This window comes from Dasypus novemcinctus, chromosome 13 (assembly GCF_030445035.2).
Source record: "Dasypus novemcinctus isolate mDasNov1 chromosome 13, mDasNov1.1.hap2, whole genome shotgun sequence".
Classification (NCBI taxonomy): domain Eukaryota; kingdom Metazoa; phylum Chordata; class Mammalia; order Cingulata; family Dasypodidae; genus Dasypus; species Dasypus novemcinctus.
In genome coordinates this window covers 4,274,252-4,288,239 of record NC_080685.1, presented here as the reverse complement: position 1 = coordinate 4,288,239, position 13,988 = coordinate 4,274,252, and the positions used below count along the sequence as shown (strand labels likewise).

At 43.1% G+C, this 13,988-nt stretch overlaps 1 protein-coding gene across 1 annotated transcript in view; it reads left to right on the top strand.

Moving 5' to 3' along the window:
- Positions 1-13,988, top strand: part of CATSPERE (catsper channel auxiliary subunit epsilon) — a 270,064-nt gene that overhangs the window by 176,690 nt on the left and 79,386 nt on the right. The window contains exons 12-17 of the mRNA XM_058309404.1: positions 366-424; positions 2,242-2,317; positions 6,867-6,919; positions 9,883-9,933; positions 11,367-11,400; positions 11,469-11,548. Of these exons, the coding sequence (XP_058165387.1) occupies positions 366-424; positions 2,242-2,317; positions 6,867-6,919; positions 9,883-9,933; positions 11,367-11,400; positions 11,469-11,548 (353 nt within the window). The remainder of the gene's footprint in view (positions 1-365; positions 425-2,241; positions 2,318-6,866; positions 6,920-9,882; positions 9,934-11,366; positions 11,401-11,468; positions 11,549-13,988) is intronic.

Below are 13,988 nucleotides of genomic sequence, written 5' to 3'. Positions count from 1 at the left end.
ATTTTGACATAAATCAATTGTTTATGGAACCAAACCAAAGGAAGTAAATAGAAGCAATATATGTAAAAAGACTATGACAATATAAAATTAAAAGGAAAAATAATAAAAATGTAACAAAGAAAATGTAATATATAATAAGGATTTCTGAAAAGAAATTGGGGGAAATGCTAAATATATGATTTTTCTTAACTGAAGTATATAATATATCCTAGAAAAACTCAATTACAGTGATTGATAAATTAATACATATGCTGATGTAAAAGCATTTTATGTGCCTGGGTGTAGAAAGCCATATACCTACTAAAGCAGGATCCCCCATCCCTACTTTTCTTACTTTACAAAAACTTTTTTATTTTCTCTTTTAGACGGTAACACTTTCTCAGACTATAAATTATGAGGCAGTAGACGATTACTTCAAATTGCAGTAAGTATGATTTTTTAAAAAGCTATTCAGTATTAGATATGCTATAATATTATTGATTTGTAGGTTTTATTTTATTTAAATGGTCCTTTTAAATACCCAGATTTCAAAACTATCTGAAGCTTTTTTATCATTTTGTATCAAATGAAGGCACAGAAATGGGCTATTTCTTAAGAACTTTCAAGCATGTTTTATTATTAATTCTGGAAGTCTCTTTATACCACCTTTAAATAAAAAGAGGAACTCTAATATCACAGAAAGTCTTTCCCTGGGAGTTGAATCTGATAAAACGCGGTCTCTGACCCCTGGAAAAAGCTAGCACCTAAATCCTTAATTTGTAGAGAAAGAAAACCAGCCTGCAATGGTGTCTTAAGGCATTTATATGGCTGTCCTTATGGCCAACTCCATACTTTCTGGAAAAACAGCTCTATTTCTCCAGGGAAAAAGTCCATTTTTCTTTAGTCTGATGCTGCTGGTCCAAGTGAGTTTGAGTACCCACTTTATGCCAAGAACTTTCTAGATGTTCAAAACACATGGTGAGGGAGAAAGATGAAGTACTACTTTCAAGGCACATGTCTCTAGGGGAAGGAAGAAAATTGGCAAATATTCGAACAGATAAGATAATTCCAAACAGTGAGAAGTGCTACTAATAAAATAAACCAATTCCGGGATGGAGAATGGCCGGGGAGGGGAAGGAGGAAGAGCCGCTTAGACTCAGCGGGCTGGGGTTCACACCTCCCCTCCCCGCCAACCTTTCTTTTCATCCCTCTAAAACTGTGGGTTTCTTTGGGTATTTTTTGTTTTGTGAATATTTATTTATTCAGAATTCTGTTCGGTATACTTTCGGTCAGCCTGGAACTTTAGTAAAAATACCAGAAGCTTTTAAATCAGTCATGGTAGAAAAAAAACTACCTGTAAGAGGAGAATGTGTGCAGAAAATGGAAGACCCATGATTTACTTAAAGATCTGTACATTATTATTGAATTCATCAAATAAGAAATCCCATCGAATTGTAAGTCACCCGATTATTTTTGTGTACCACTAACAGAGAAAACAATACCAATTGTGCTCACAAGCACCCGTAATTACAAGATGCTTCCTGATTTCAAGGGTATTAAAATGAGAAAATGTTTTAGAATTGATGAAATATAGCACAGTGTTTTAAATATATAGAAATGTACTGTTTGGGTCCTCATTTATTACATTTTATGTTGAATATATGATTAATAAATATCAAAACGTAATGAATATTTGAGATTAGGTTTTTGTGTGTGTTTATTTTCCCCCAATTTTTCTGAAAAGTAGAAAGCTTAGCAGGGTTGGACTGTGAAACAAAGCTTCCAAAATTTCTTCTATCGTTCTTTTTGAACGATATGTTTTGCCTCTTCTTTTTGAACCCGCACAAAGTAATTCCCAAGCATTTTAGTCTGGGAAGGCGTTATATCTGACCTACCTGTGGATTCCAGTCAGATCGTGTTAGCAGTTTAATGCGGGTGGAAAGCCAGTTTCATAACGTCGCCTTTATTGTGCTGAAGTGCTATCCCTGGGAGGAGAGCCGCTGTGTGGTTAGAGGAGGAACCGGCGCGGGCAGGGGCTGTGTCCTTACGGCACACCCTCGGGAGTCGGCGGATAGAGCCCCGGAGCTCCCGCGTCCCGGAGGCGGGCGGGGCCCTGCCGCGCACTCCCGCTTCCCGCGCCGCCCTGCGCGCGAGCCTGGCAGCTGGCCGCCCGTGCGCGGGGGGCTCGCGGCGGCCCCGGGCAGGGCGAGCCACGCCCGCCTCCCGCGATCCGCTACTAACCGCTGCCGTGGTTCCTCCTAGAGACGAGAACACGGGTCTCGCGCTTTTCCACATTCGGCCTAGCGAATATTCACCGTCCTGCCCAATGGCCAAAAAGGTAAGCGATTTAGGCAGAAGATCAACAAGTTTGCTCCAAGAATGCGTAGAAGTAAACGAAATTACACGCCCTGCCCCGCACAATCCGCCCCCGGCGCTTGGCCGCGTTTCGCAGGGTTCCACTGTGAGCGAGCGTTGCTTTCCTCTGGAGCCGATCAGATTCCCACCTTCCATGAGCTCACTGTCTAAAGTGGGCACATAAATATATACAAACAAATAAAATTATTAGTTTTAGAAGATGAATGTGTATGTGTGAAGGAAAACTGAAATTAATGGGAACCACTGAGACTGGATATGGTTTGCCAAAGAAGACTGCATCGCGTCCACATTTATCCTACGTTTAGTCATTCAGAAAGTTCAATCATTTATTCATTCCCAGAAAGTGCGCTGTGAGCCTTTTCTGTCGGAGTCGGTGTGCGAGGTAAGAGTGGGCACAGTGACGGAAAGGAAGCGCGCGCCCCGGGGCTGAGCAGGGCCGAGCTCGAGGGCTCGCGGCGCTGGACACACAGACCGGTTGCGACCCGGAGCGGGGAAGTGAAAAGACGCTGATGCGCGAAGTGAGCACTGAAGAAGAGAGATCCGCAGGCAGGGCGCAGCGCGGAGGCGCGGGCAGCGGAGGGGCTGCAGGCGGACAGCAGTGAGCAAGGAAACGCAGATGCCCAGCAGCGGCCCCTCCCCGGGGCTGCGGGCCCCACTCGGGCCGCTTCCTCTCTCCCTGCCGGCCTGGCTAGCGCGCAGCCCACGTGCACCGAGCGCAGCTGGACGACAGGAGTGGGGCCACCCCGGAGGACGGCCCGCGTCGGGACCCGTGTAAACCCTGCACCCCCCAGGGCAGGGTTCCGTGGAAGGAGAGGGGCGGCACGGAGGCAGGGGCAGTCATCCGTCAGCGCCTTCCCACGGGGCTGCCTCCTCCGTACCCTCCCACCCGGCCCACCCGGCTTGATCTTTCCATGAAGCGGAAACCTGCAGCCTCGGTCCTCCACCCTGGATCCCTGGTTTCTGCCGTGGCCCCCCGACAGCACCACGCCATCCCAACAAATACCCCTTCCTGCAGCACTGCGTTTCTTTCCCCCTGTCCCTCTCCAATCCACAGATTCTTTAGGGGTCCCTGTTTACCCCAGCCCGCCCAGCCCGCGCGCGCGTCAGAGGAAGGTTACTCCAACCCAAGTCAGACTCCAGCGCTACCACGTGCCTGGCTCATAACACGGAAAACGTAACACCTCGCAGCATAGTGGAGGGCATTAAACGAGGTCATTTCTGTACAGTGCCCAGAATGTGCTTGTCACCTAGGAATTATTGAATATTACAGTCTCTTTCTTCTCGTCCCTCCTTGTTCCCCCACCCCCCACCCCCAGGACGTGGACAGTTCAAATCTAGCTACCCTCTGGATCCACTGCAGGTAGTTTGTATTGACCCACCGGATACAAAAGAATGGAGAAATATGCAGGGACTCTTTGGGCAAAAAGGAAAGGTGCTCCTTTGGACGCAGGTTCTCTGGCTAGCCAAAGCAATTCAGACCAGTACCCACCCACAAAGCACGCTCTCAACTCCAGGGCCCTTCCTGGTGCTCTTATACCTTCAAGTAAGCTCCCAGATAAAGACAAAGGTCCAGGTCTACATGCATTTGTAACCATGGCCCACAGAGTTCTCCAGTTAGATGAAGCCAGGCCCTTGTTATACTAACTGCATAGACATGGGCCTGGGCCCTTCCAGTGGGAGCCTGCCGTCTTTGTCACTTAGTCTGAATAGCAGGCAGCAAGCAGCAACTGAAACTGCAGCTCCCATGGACTGCAACTACAGTGAGGCCACCCTGGTAGAGCGGTCCCCAGAGGGTCTTAGCAATTCTTTCCAAGATGAATTTTCCCAGGAAGGAATGATGACAACTCTAAGAAACTATATACCAAAATGTCTGTTGAGGGTCTTTAGAATTCCTCTCCCGGTTGCTCTGTTCCAGGTAGAGGGAATTTGCCATGTCTGACTCTAAGCTAAGGCTACAGCAGTCTGCTCTGTCTCTGCACTGAAAAGAACAGTATTAGACAAAGAAAACCAATGCATTCATTGTTTTCATTTAGGCCATATGTCAGAATCTGTCTACTTAGTCCTGGCAAACTAGTCAGGGACACGCTGTACCTAGAGTTCCTCTTCAAGACCCACCTATAAGCCAACACATATATATATATATTTTTTTTTTCCCCCAAATTCTACTCAATTTATTCATTTTTTAAAAAGATATTACATTAAAAAAATATGAGGTCCCCATTCGCCCCCACCGCCCCCACCCCACCACTCTTCCCCCAATAACACTCTCCCCCATCATCATGTCACATCCATTGCGTCTGGTGAGTACTTCTCCGGGCATCGCTGCACCCCATGCCCCATGTTCCACACCATAACCCACACTCTCCCACGTTCCATCCAGTGGGCCATGGGAGGACATACAACATCTGGCAGTTGTCCCTGGGGTACCACCCAGGACAACTCCAAGTCCCGAGAATGCCTCCACATCTTTTCTCTTCCTCCCCTTCCCCGCACCCAGCAGCCACCATGGCCACTGCCACATTTTCTCGATTATTAACCACAGTAGTTCATGAATAAAATATCATTAAGTCCACTCTGATCCTTACTGTATTCCTCCTTCCTGTGGACCTTGGCTTGGTTGTGTCCATTCCACATCTATGTCAAGAGGGGGTTTAGATTCCACATGGATATTGGATGCAATCCTCCTGCTTTCAGTTGTAGGCACTCTAGGCTCCATGGTGTGGTGGTTGACATTCTTCAACTCCATGTTAGCTGAGTGGGGTAAGTCCAATAAATCAGAGTGTAGGAGCTGAAGTCTGTTGAGGCTCAGGGCCTGGCTATCATATTGTCAGTCCAGAGATTCAAATCCCCTAGATATATCTTAAGCCCTAGCACCAACTACAATTCCAGTAAAGGAGCATGAAAGGCTTGTGAAAAGAGATCCCATCTGAGCCCAACTCTATCACGCAGAAACACCAGCTCCAAAGAAGGGCCAACTGACGTGGCAGTGAACTCCATCTGCCATGACCATAGAACCTGTGGGTTTCTTTAGCCCTCAAAAGGACCAATACTTGGGGTTGTATCTACTTTATCTGTCTCTGAGACTCTGCTCAGGTGTGCATAAGGACAATCCTTCTGACAACCTCCAGACTCTTTTTTAGAGACTCATAGCCATATAAACTCATTTGTCCTTTCCATTTTCCCCTTAATTTAGGTCAAACAGCATTTTTAACTCCTGTTATTATATGTAGACAGGGATATTCTGCTGGTCTGCATTGAACCTTTAATTCAAGGTCATTTTCTAGTTGAATCATCAGCTAGTACTTGGTAGTGATCCATCGGTGCCAGGGAGGCTCATCCCCGGGTGTCATGTCCCACGCTGGGGGGAAGGCATTGCATTTACATGCTGAGTTTGGCTTCGAGACTGGCCACATTTGAGCCACATTTGAGGCTGTCAGGAGGGAACTCCTAGGCACAGTGCTGCTCTAGGCCTTGTTCTTATTTCAGGCGTATAGGCTCACAAGCATAGTCATTAGTATCAGGGGCTCACTGTTGGACCCTCATTCCTTCCTGGTCCTTACCGTTGCACCTGGGGGACTGCCACTGCTCCCCTAGGGACCACGACAGAGCCCCCACCCTCGGCCCAGGAACCCAGTACCCCGCCAGCTGTTGTTTTTAATTGTTTCCACTATGAGTATATCCAAACATTTCCATGCACACTGGACACATGCCCTGTATAACTCCCTGTCAACCATATGTCCCCTGTCAATAACATCCCATACCAGTATTCCTCCGTTGCCATTGTTGAACCACTCTGTGATCCAAAACTTCCTGAAAAGTGAAGCCCAATATAATGTCAGGTTCCTTTAATAGTAAAATGGAATATAGCGATGAGTTTAAAGATTAGATATAGAATACATATTGATTTGGAAAAATTCTACATCCTATCTTTTTCTTTTCTTTTATCCCTAATTATTGAGCTTCTCTTCACAAGAGCCTTAGGAAGTACAGAGCTGATAGCCATGATTGTAAAGTGATGGTGAAAGATGAGATTAGACTGGTTCTCTGAGATGGTGATGTAAGAAAGTAGAAAACCAACCGCTGGGCCTTATAGAACAGTAAGAACAAAGGGTGTGGACCATTGACCATGAGGTGCAGAGGTGCCCAGAGACGTACTTACCAAATGCAGTGGATGTGTCATGATGATGGGAATGAGTGTTGCTGGGGGGGGGAGTAGTGGGGTGGGGGTAGTGGGGTTGAAGGGGTCCTCATATATTTTTTTTTAATGTAATATTTTTACAAAATCAATTAAAAAAATTAAAATTAAAATTAAAAAAAAGAACAAAGGGAAGCAAAGAAAGAGAAAAAAGCAATCAAAGAAGGATAAAAACAGCACAGAGCAGTGTAACAAAACCCTATACCAAAAAGTTTTTTATTGCAAATCTAAAACATCTTTGCTTTTCGCTGTAGTAATAGTTCAGCTCATGGGAACCAGGACCACTGAGCTCACCATCTGAATTACTTCATTCCAGGTGTTCCAAATAGCTGTCGGCTGTGATTCCCTGAAGTACATTGCTGTTAAAGGGCAAGTTTCTTTTTTTCCATTTGACCTGTCTTACTCTTTAAGTTTTAAAACAAATGGTGAACTAAATGGTAATTATTATTGGTAATATTAGCCTAATGACTGATATATCCATAATGAAATCCAAAATTGAATTGACTTTGTTGTCCAGTTTGAAATGAATTCAAATGTGACACTTGAATCTTACTAAAAAAGGAAAAGAATTCATCTCCTTCCCTATTACCAGCATTTTCCAGCACTTCCTCTTTTAATATGGCCAGTTTCAATTTGTCCCACATTACCTTTCTCAACTGTTAAGTCTACAGCTCATCCTCAGAGAAAGACAGGGAGAAACACTTATATCCGGTTTCCATCCTATTCAAACCGTTTAGCCTTTCCTCTCCATCAGAGAATTGCTTAGCTCCACATCAGTGAGCCTCCGTTTCTTGCCCCATTTCTGTGGGAAATTTTCGAGAGCAAACCTAACAGAACTGCCAGTGCTTCCTCCAGAGAATCCCAAAGTGTGAATTTTGTTGATCTTACTATGGCTCACGATGAAGCACATGGGATTATTTTTTTATTGTGGTAAAATAAAAATTCCCATTTTAACCCTTTTAGATGAACAATTCAGTGGTATTAATCACATGCACAATACTGTACAACCATCACTGCTATCCATTTCCAAAATTTTGTCATTACCCCAAATAGAAATGTTGGCAATAACTCCCCATTACCCCCTCCCCAGGCCCCTGGTAACATCTCACCTATTGTCTGTCTATGAATGTTCCTTTTCTAGATATTTCATATAAGTGGAATAATACACTAAGTGACCTGGCTTATTTCACTTAGTATAATATTTTCAAGGTTCATCCGTGTTGTAGCATGTGTCAGAACTTCATTCCCTTTTATAACTGAATAATTTCCCATTGAATGTATATACCATATATCGTTTATCAAGGGACACTTGGATTGTTTCCACCTTTTGGCAATTGTGAATAATGTTGCAATGAACATTCACATGCAAGGGTCTGTTTGGATTTTGTGTCACACATTTGCCACACTCTTTCTTCTATGTGGGGAGAATCAAGTTCAGCATACATAAATCTGTTTAACTGAGGTTAAAATAATGAAGACAATTTTTTTTTGCAATTCTTTGTCTTTGGGAGTGAAGTTGAGAGACACTTATCTGAGTTCATTTTTTAAATAAATTGCTTTAATTAAAAAAATCTATCATCTGTTTTCTACTTTCTTTGAATACTGAATTGTATTAATCTGTTGCTGGATTTATAATTAGTAGTCCCATCCCACTGAGCAAGGAATTTTGTGTTTTCTAACACCTTTGCACATATAATTCCTTTTCCCAGAGACCCAAAGACTTAGGGACGTATCCAACTTATGCCCTCCTAATTCTTGGATGGTCCATTTCTTTGCTATTTGCATGTGGTCTTTTGGCCAGAACTTTTATCTCCTGGGAACTGGTTAGAAATGCAGACTCTCAGGCCTCCTCCTAGATGTGCTAAATCAGAATCTGTATTTTAACAAAATTACCACATTGATATGGGTGTTAAAGTTTTTGAGAATTAACTGTTCTTAGAAACGTATGTACCAAAATCAATTCCCAATACTATTGCATGAAGAATTCCTTCTCAGATCCCTAAATACCTTTGTTGGTCAGATGCAAAGTATCTTAGATCAATCTCTTTCTGGAAGGGTCTAGAGAGTCATTGTCAGATTTGGCTGCTCATCAGAAGCAACTTGGGACCTTGACGAAAACACAGATTTCAGAACCTTACCCCAGGCCTCCTGGTCGATGATCCACTGCTGTGGAATCCTTATAAGCAAAACAAACAAACAGAAAAATCAACTTAATACCATGGATTGAAAGTGCAGTGGGTTTAAAGTTTTCACAGCCACCATGGGGGACTGTTTTTGTTTCCAAGCTGCTAAGACAAATACCATATGTAATGGGTTGGATTAAACAATGGAAATTTATTGGTTCACAGTTTTGAGACTAGAAATCCAAAATCCAGGTGTGGGCAAGGGGATCTCTCTCCCGAAGCCTGCGCACTCTGGGCAGGCTGCAGCAGTCCTCGGTCCTTGGCTTTCCATCACGTGGCAAAGCGCACGGTGGCATCTTCTCCTTTCGCTGCCAGGTTCTGTTGCTGCCCAGCCTCCGCTGAGCCCTGTGGCTCCTCTCTCTGTGGCCTTCGACAGAAGTCCTCTAGTTGTGGGAGTAAGACCCATCTGGCTCAGCTGGCCACACTTGACCTGATGTCACCTCATCAAAAAGTCCTATTCATAATGGGTTCCCACCCACAGGAATGGATTAAGATTAAGAACATGGGTACCTAGCTCCAAGTCACCACAGAGACCTAGGACAGTTTGGGGTACAGGGTGCTTGAGGAAAGCCAGGGGAGTTGTCAGTGAAGGAGGACTTTGGATCCAGGGTGAGGGGTAGTCTGCACCTCAGGATCTATCTAAACAAGGCCATGACTAGGGTTCCTCCTAAGGTAGTTGGAAGCAGCCAGCCAAAACGATACCAAAAATCACGTCACTTACTAAACTCTCTGTCACTTCTTAGACCTTCATAGCCTATGTCTGCGTGAACCCTAACTAGAAGTTGTTAATCCTCAAAATAACTCTATGTGCTGTGCAGTTGGGTCTCCAGTAGCAACTGGAAAGCAAGTACCTGTGGAAAAAATAGTCCAAAGAGACTGTCTTAGCTTTGATAAATTATCTAGGAATTTTCAATAATCATGTCTTGACTCTACGAGGTAAATCAGCAGACTTCAAATTTCACTGTTACCAGAAATATTTGTGAAGTTGATTAAAAAAAAAAATAGAAAGGCTAGGGACATGCCCCAACCCTAGAGATTCCAATCAGTAAATGATGATCTGTAATGCTCTCAAGTGTGAGAATTACTGAGTTAAATGATTAAATGTGTAAGGAATGATATTATAACTTCACTGTGTTTTATTTCTTACAGATTTGATAAAACATCTTGTCGCCCACACAATTTTTCCTATGTGATTGAAAAGTAAGAAAATCTTTTTATATAAGCACTGTTTTATATTTATATAGAAGCAATAATTTAATAACTTATTCATTAATTTCCTGTTAGCATCAATGTATTTGGCTTGACACTGTGCAGTCAGTTTTAGCATTACACAAAATGTGTAGAGATTATAATTATTAACTTTTCTGAGACATACATGAGTGGGTTAAAAATCTCTCCCTTCAAATTAGATAAACAAAGCAAGCCTCATTTCCGTAAGTGTCATCTTGAATCCTGTATCTTTCTCTCTAGGTTAAGGAAGACGTACAAAAATATTTCTCCTATATAAATTTTCTCTAATTCGACACAACTGTAGCAAAATTAGTTAGACATTATGGATTTACCAGGAAATTCCTGGCTTCAAATATTCTACTAATTGAATTGTTTTGTTATTTTGTATTTATTTTTACACATATTTATTTTCAAAAAGGTGACTTATTAAAGATGTAAGTAAACAAAATGTGTAAGCCTTGTATCTTTATAAGCCTTCTCATATAAATAATTTTTAAAATATTTATTAGGCTGTCAAAAGCATGGGAGTCCACAATCTCTGAAATATTTTTAAGACCTTTTGAAAAGCTGTAAAATTTTCTCCTGTAAATCTCACCAAATTAGAATAAAGGAAAGTGCGTGGCCCCTAGGCGTGTCCTTCCCGTGACTGATCGTATTAAGCTGGAAGGAGGGGAGGAGGCGCGGGGAGCCCAGCTGCTCCGGGTTGCAATGCTTGGTGAAGGCAGTGAGGGAAAGCAGGAGCGAGGAGCCCACGGGACTGGGGGGGCACCGCCTTTCAGGGTTGACCTAACAGCTGGGTCTGGAGGGTGAGAACAGGAGAGGCTCTGCCACGTGGTGAGAGTTTCTTGAGTATTACTCCCTGGAGCATGGCGGCTGGTGAAGGTGACTCCGGTTTGAGGCTTGACAAGACAGAAAAAATGTGGGAGAGAGCGGTTTTGAAGGAAGAGTCCTTAGGTTCACGGAGCTGGATTCTATTGAAGGAGGAAGTTGAGGTTTTAAAATATACATCAATGGTTCCTGAATCTGAACTGCCTTATTCTTTGGTCTATTACTATTTTAGAAAGAAGCGCGTTGGACTGGCACATTGAACGTGGGCTTTGTAAGCACGCCTCCTAGGAGAGCACCGTTTGTGGCCTTGAGCAACGTCACACAGTTTCTAAGAAGGGTGCCATCTCTACAAAAGAGGGCAGAAACGCACCGTTTGTGGTTACCATGAGACCGGGTTAACATGTGGGGAAAGGGCCTGAAACATAGTAAACACACAGTATTTGTAATTATGTTCGTGTATTGGACTTCAGTGACACCTCCTTACCTAGGAAGATTTATATTTAAACGAAGTAACTCTTTTTGAGTTTGGAAAAAAGGGAAGGGAAGTAAATAATGAAAAATGTCTTTTTTTATAGGTCATATCTGAGGCATCAACCATCTGAAGACTTGGTAAGAATATTACAATTTTGTCAATGGGTCAAATATAAAAGATAACTAAAGCATTTTTCCTTTTCTAGAAAGTAAATTATGATTGGGAAACATATGGCTGCCCATTGAGACTTCGTATGGGACAAAAGTTTCATCCTGTGATTCAACTGTAAGTATGTTTCCTGCCAAATTTTTTACTTATTTTGATAGTTTCAAATTGAAGTCTGAAAACAAGGCTAAAATCATTCATTTGGTAATAAATATCTTTGAGCTCGCAATGAATGTGAGACTTGATTTTTGGGACTCATTACACAAGTAATGCGAGGTCCCTGCATGTTCAGGGAGGTGATAACTTAGCAGCTGAGCTGCATCTGTGTAAGAGAGCCGAGCCCCTTCTCCAGGATGCACGTGGCTTCGTAACCCTTGCTTCCTCCTCTCTAAACCTCTCTCCAAGCTCCTACCAGCAACTGTCTATCTCATAGAAACTAGCCTCCCTGTGACATATGACCTCTCTTTCCATGGGCCAATAATAATTGAGGGCTTGCAAGGAAAAAAAAATAGATTTCTTATAAGGGACAGGGCAGCAAGATGATTTCAAAATCCTTATCTTTAACTTAATTCTTATAAACAACACTTCAAAATAAAAATATGAATAAAATGTTCTGAGGGAGATATATCCAAGTAATTCTGCATGGTTTACTTCCTTTTCTGACTTTATTCCTTTAGTCTTGGTTTATGATTATGAAACTAATACTTGTTACAAAAATGAAAATATAGAAAAATATATAAATGTTAATCTTTATATCTTTCCAATTTTTTGCTACTATAAACAAAATTGCAATGAATATCCACCTATGTACATGTTTGGACACTAGCCTAGTTATGCCATTAGGAGAAATTCCTGGAAGTGAAATTCCCTGTGTCTGAAACATTAATAATTTTAGTCAAGGATTTAGCTCTTTGGGGACCTCCTGGGCTGAAGACAACTTTGATCTCTTCTGATTTCTCAACGCGGATAGACATGCAAGTTGTGAATCAGGTGTTACCAGAGTTTTCTCTGTTGGAATCCCGAAGGCCTCTGCCAGTGTGTTTTGCCCCTCACCCCTCGTCATGTGGCATGTCTAAGATTCTACCAGGGGCCCCTCCCTCTTTCATCACCCTTTTACGCTACTTGCATGGGTTCTTGGTGCTGTCAGGCTAATAGACTATTGTGGCAGTTTGAGATTATTTTATGAATCCCAAAATGAGAAAGGTTGCTTTTGAACTAATCTCTTCCTGTGAGTGTGATACTCTTTGATTGCATTAAATTCGGTTGAGAGCTCTTTGATTAGCTTACTTGATAGGGCCGATTCAGGGCTTTTGATTGGACTAAGTCAGTGAAGCATGACTTAGGTTGAGCCTCCTCCCTTTTGCTGGGTCTGCTGTAAACTCAGGGACAGAGAAACCCCAGACACAGGGAAAGGAAGCTGCCGTGCTTGATCCTGCCTCGTACAAGAGCAGACCAGAGGCTTGCTTAAGCAGGAAGCCCCAAGAAGCTGGGCCCACAGAGCAGCTCAAGAGGAAACAAGCCCTGCTACGTGCCTGCTAGCTTATGGCTGAACTCAGAAGAAAGTGGAGCGGCCGAGACTCATATAGAAGGCTGGAAAGAGAAAAGCCCTGTGCCTGGTTGCCCTCAGCGGAGCTCAAAGTTCAGCAGTGATTGATGGCCATTTTGCTTCAACACATGGCAGCTGACTTTGGTGAGAAAGCATCTCCAATAGTGCCTCAGTTTGGATTTTCCTAGTCTTGGAACTGTAAGCTTTTACCCCAAATAAATTCTCTTTAAAAAAACCAACCCAGGGAAGTGGATGTGGCTCAAGCGATTGGACTCCCTTCTACCATACAGGAGGTCCAGGGTTCAATTCCTGGGGCCTCCTGGTGAAGGCAAGCTGCTCCGCGTGGTGAGCTGGCCTGCACAGAGAGTTGGCCCACGTGGAGTGCTGACCCGCATGGTGTGCTGGCCTGTGTAGAGTGCTGGCCTGCACAGAAAGCTGGCACAGCAAGATGACACAACAGAAAGAGACACAGAGGAGAGACAATAAGAGACACTAGATTGAAGAGACAAAACCTGAAGTTTGGTACTGCCAAAGCAGCTGTAAATGGAGATGAAAAATCCCTGAAATGACAGAGTAATCTAGGGGGAGCAACAAAATTCTGGAAAACTTTTTGCTCAGATCCTTGGCTAACTCTTGAACTGTACATCTGCAGAGAGAAGCTCCAAGGAGCCCAGCAGAAAACAGCTGCTAAGAGGCAGATATTTCAACAATTGCCTGGTGCTTGGAAAGAAAGTTTGGAGTTTAAGTCCTGATGACATTGTGAATATTGGAAAACACCTTAGGCTTTCCATTGAAACCAGAAGGACCACATCTGATAAGTAAGCCACAGACAAAGTGCCATGGAATTCAGGGCAAAAATGAAAATTAAAAGCCTAAACTAGCCTTAAATCAGTCTCAACAGGATCGGAGAGATCTACCAGTAATTTATCTTTCTACCAGAACAAAAAATAAGACCCTTAAGAGGAAAATAACAAAATCCAAAGTGTCAACAATATATAATTTTAAATGTACAGT